The sequence below is a fragment of the Olea europaea genome, chromosome 11, assembly GCF_002742605.1.
Source record: "Olea europaea var. sylvestris chromosome 11, O_europaea_v1, whole genome shotgun sequence".
In the NCBI taxonomy this organism is placed as follows: domain Eukaryota; kingdom Viridiplantae; phylum Streptophyta; class Magnoliopsida; order Lamiales; family Oleaceae; genus Olea; species Olea europaea.
The window spans coordinates 15900281-15903384 of NC_036247.1; the positions used below are offsets into that span (position 1 = coordinate 15900281).

General features: G+C 35.9%; 1 protein-coding gene across 1 annotated transcript; it reads right to left on the minus strand.

The window, feature by feature from the left end:
* Positions 1-434: 434 nt before the first annotated feature.
* Positions 435-1784, minus strand: LOC111404923 (F-box/LRR-repeat protein 17-like). Its single transcript, XM_023033646.1, has 2 exons — positions 977-1784; positions 435-643 (listed from the first exon to the last, which is right to left on the minus strand). Exons 1-2 carry the CDS (start codon positions 1594-1596, stop codon positions 535-537), a joined length of 729 nt encoding a protein of 242 aa, XP_022889414.1. The 5' UTR covers positions 1597-1784; the 3' UTR covers positions 435-534.
* Between the last annotated feature and the right edge of the window lie 1320 nt (positions 1785-3104).

Genomic DNA, 3104 nt, shown 5'->3' on the forward strand with positions numbered 1-3104 from the left:
GGGGAATTAAAATCAGATCTTTAATAAATTTTGGTAAAAGTTGTTAAAATATGTAGATGAAAAGATGTGGGCCCTATGAGCCTGTTTGGAAGTGATTTTCAGAAATGATTTTTTGACCGTTAGAAGAAAAGTGGGGTCCACTTGTGAGAGAAGAAGTCAAATATGACGGCTGGAATAGTGAAATAACGGTCAAAAAATCAATTTTTTGGGTAATAAAATCGCTCCCAAACAGGGCATATAAAATGTTTGGTTAAAATTAATTGTTGAATTTGATTTAAATTAAAATCTGAATTTTAATTTGTACCAAAAGGGGCCTGACATGTACATAATGATCTCCCAAAAAGGAATTTATCTGTTAACTAAGACGTACAAATTTTACACCATTCACTAACTAATATGCTTCACCAATCAAATATAATGAAATTTGTGGCAAAGTGAGATGTTTCTGAATTTCATAACAAAAAATCTATAGCTAATGGACATGTCAGGTTAAAACATAAACAAAAGTATTTATCACAGTTGGAAAGTTTAAAGTTAATACCCAGTGATCCGATTGGAAGAGTTACCGGACATAAAAATCTCCAACGACTGCAGATTAGGACAGGAGAAAGCAATGCAGGCCAGGATCGTTGCATCCACATCACTGTAACACCAAAAGCAAAAGTGAAAAAAGATCCGTACTTTATTTCTCCTGGCAAATGTTCAATCAATTTTTTCTTTATTTATTATCAGTGCATTTTATTTTAAAGTCCAATTTTCAAATCCCATATATAGATTGAACATTTGATTATGCAATTTGTGTCAGCATTCTTGGATAAACTACCTTGTCAAAAACATTTACATTGAATCTTCAATAATAAGTGTAATTAATTAAATTCTTCAATAAAACAGTAAATTACTGAGTAGATGGCTGAGTTTTAAGGCGATCCATTCAATAAAACCCTAGATCTGATCGTATGCTTAGATTAACTCTAACCTCTCCATCTTAAGAGACAGTCTTACAAGTCCAGGACACTTCTGCAACATGGATCCAAAAAACCCAATCTGAGCACTGGACGGAACCCTAAGCCGGATCTCCTCAGCCGCTCGCCAAAACCTCCTAGTAATATCACACCACCCTTTACAAACTCTCGCCGCCGACAATAATCCAGCCGGCGGCAGCCTCCTTAGCACCTCCCACAAACAACTCCCGGGTAACATCCCCGACCCTGAAACATCAACACTCAACTCCATTTCCGGTTCAATTTTGTTCCTGACATCCTCCACCACAGAGTCATCAACACTAATATCCTCAAACGATAGAGCTCGCCGGAGCCTCGTAGGAGGAGGAGGACGAACTACCGATCGAGGTGACATCAAAGCTACTGACTCCTCCACAGGCGCCGAGTCGGTAACGGTGGTGGAGGAGGCGGCGGCGGCGGGTGTGGAAGCGGGGCTGAAGTCTTTATCGTTTTCAGTAAACCGACAATTATGCCCCTTTTTGGGCAACCCACATTTGCCACAAGAGTAATTTCCCCGCTTCTTGCCACGCTTTATTAGGAAAGCAGCGTCGGCGTCGGTGATGGGAGTGGCTGGGTGGGGTTGGTGGCGGTGCATTTTCGTTTTGTACTTTACACAACCAAACAAATAATGCACCACCAGTAATCTGGCTTATTGCTTATATATATGTGTGTGTACATATATATTACTGTATGTATAGGCAGCTTGAGTACGGGGATGGGTGGCTTGGGATGGGGTGGATGGGGCGAGGTGAGAAATAAAGAGAGGGGGCGGCAGTAGGGAATGGCGCGGGAGTATAGAGCGAAATTGGCGCCTTTATTTCAAAATTAATTATAATTGGCGGAGGAGCGTAAAGGAGCGTTTGCCGCATTTTAGATTCCACCCTAAATCTAGGAGTGTAAAGAGAAAAGTGAAAGTAACCCCAGAATCGCATCGCATTGCCCAATGTGTAAAAACACATTTCAATTTTCAGCTTATTTGGGAGGGATTTTTTATCCATAAAAATAAATTTTTAACTGTTATTTTACTATTTCAGACGTAATTTTTAATTTATTCTCTCACAAGTGGACCCTATTTTTTATTCTAACGGTCAAAAAATTAATTTTCAAAATCCCTCCCAAACAGGACGTTTATTGGTAAATAAACGTTTAGCCCGTTTGCCCTCATTTTTGTAATAAAAATGAAAGGAATAATGCTTTTTTTGAAAATTGAGTGGTTGAAAAAGGAGTAAAAATTTTTAATTTACGTATAATATTATTTTATTAAAAATTTTGTGGTTAAAAATATGAGAGCGAAAAATAGAATGTAATTTAATGGGGACCAAACGGGACTTAAACTCTAGATGAACAAAATTATTCATAAAATTTTGTCATAAATCTAGGTGATACTAGATGGAATATGATATGACTAATTAACTGAGTAATTATTATAAATCTACAAAATGTGTGGAAAAAAAAATTTTGATTTGGCTAAAAATATATTTTAAGTGCATGTTTGGTTTGGATTAAAATTTTATTTTAATTTAAGTTAAAATCAAACAATTAATATTAATCACATTTTTAATGAGACTTACAACTTTTTAACTACACATTTTACAAACTTCTATGATAATTTACTAAAAAATCGAATTTTAATCCCTACCAAACACCATCTAATGTATTAATAAACACTTAAAAAACCTTGCTTGGCAAACATGTTATTAATCCTTTCTTTTTTTTTATGACGGAAGAACCTGCAGTTGCTACCCTCAAAGTAAGCACTGTGTATACCCTCGAGTTGACGCAATAGCCTGCAAATCAAGTCAGTCAGGTAAACCGCACTAAGCAAACTCGATGTGACAGGCTCGACCGATAAAGTGTTGGTAAGGGGAATCCAACTCGTGACTAAAGGCCTCCGTGCTCACCTACTCCATCAACTCAACCACCTCATGAGAAGCTTATTATTAATCCTTTCTTTATCTATCTCAAGGACCTTTTTTTTTAACTTTTTAAAATGTCCATTAACAATGTGTTTTAGTTTGTATGGACATGTTTGTGTTACATTCTTTAAAATAAAAAATAAAAAAAAAAAAAAAAAAAAAAAAAATATATATATATATATATATA

What these genes read in the sequence shown, in the direction of transcription:
- LOC111404923 (XM_023033646.1), bottom strand. Translation starts at nt 1,596, where the DNA reads ATGCACCGCCACCAACCCCACCCAGCCACTCCCATCACCGACGCCGAC. An exon ending in CTGTCTCTTAAGATGGAGAG is followed by an intron (nt 644 to 976) that starts GTTAGAGTTAAT and finishes TTGGTGTTACAG; the next exon opens with TGATGTGGATGCAACGATCC.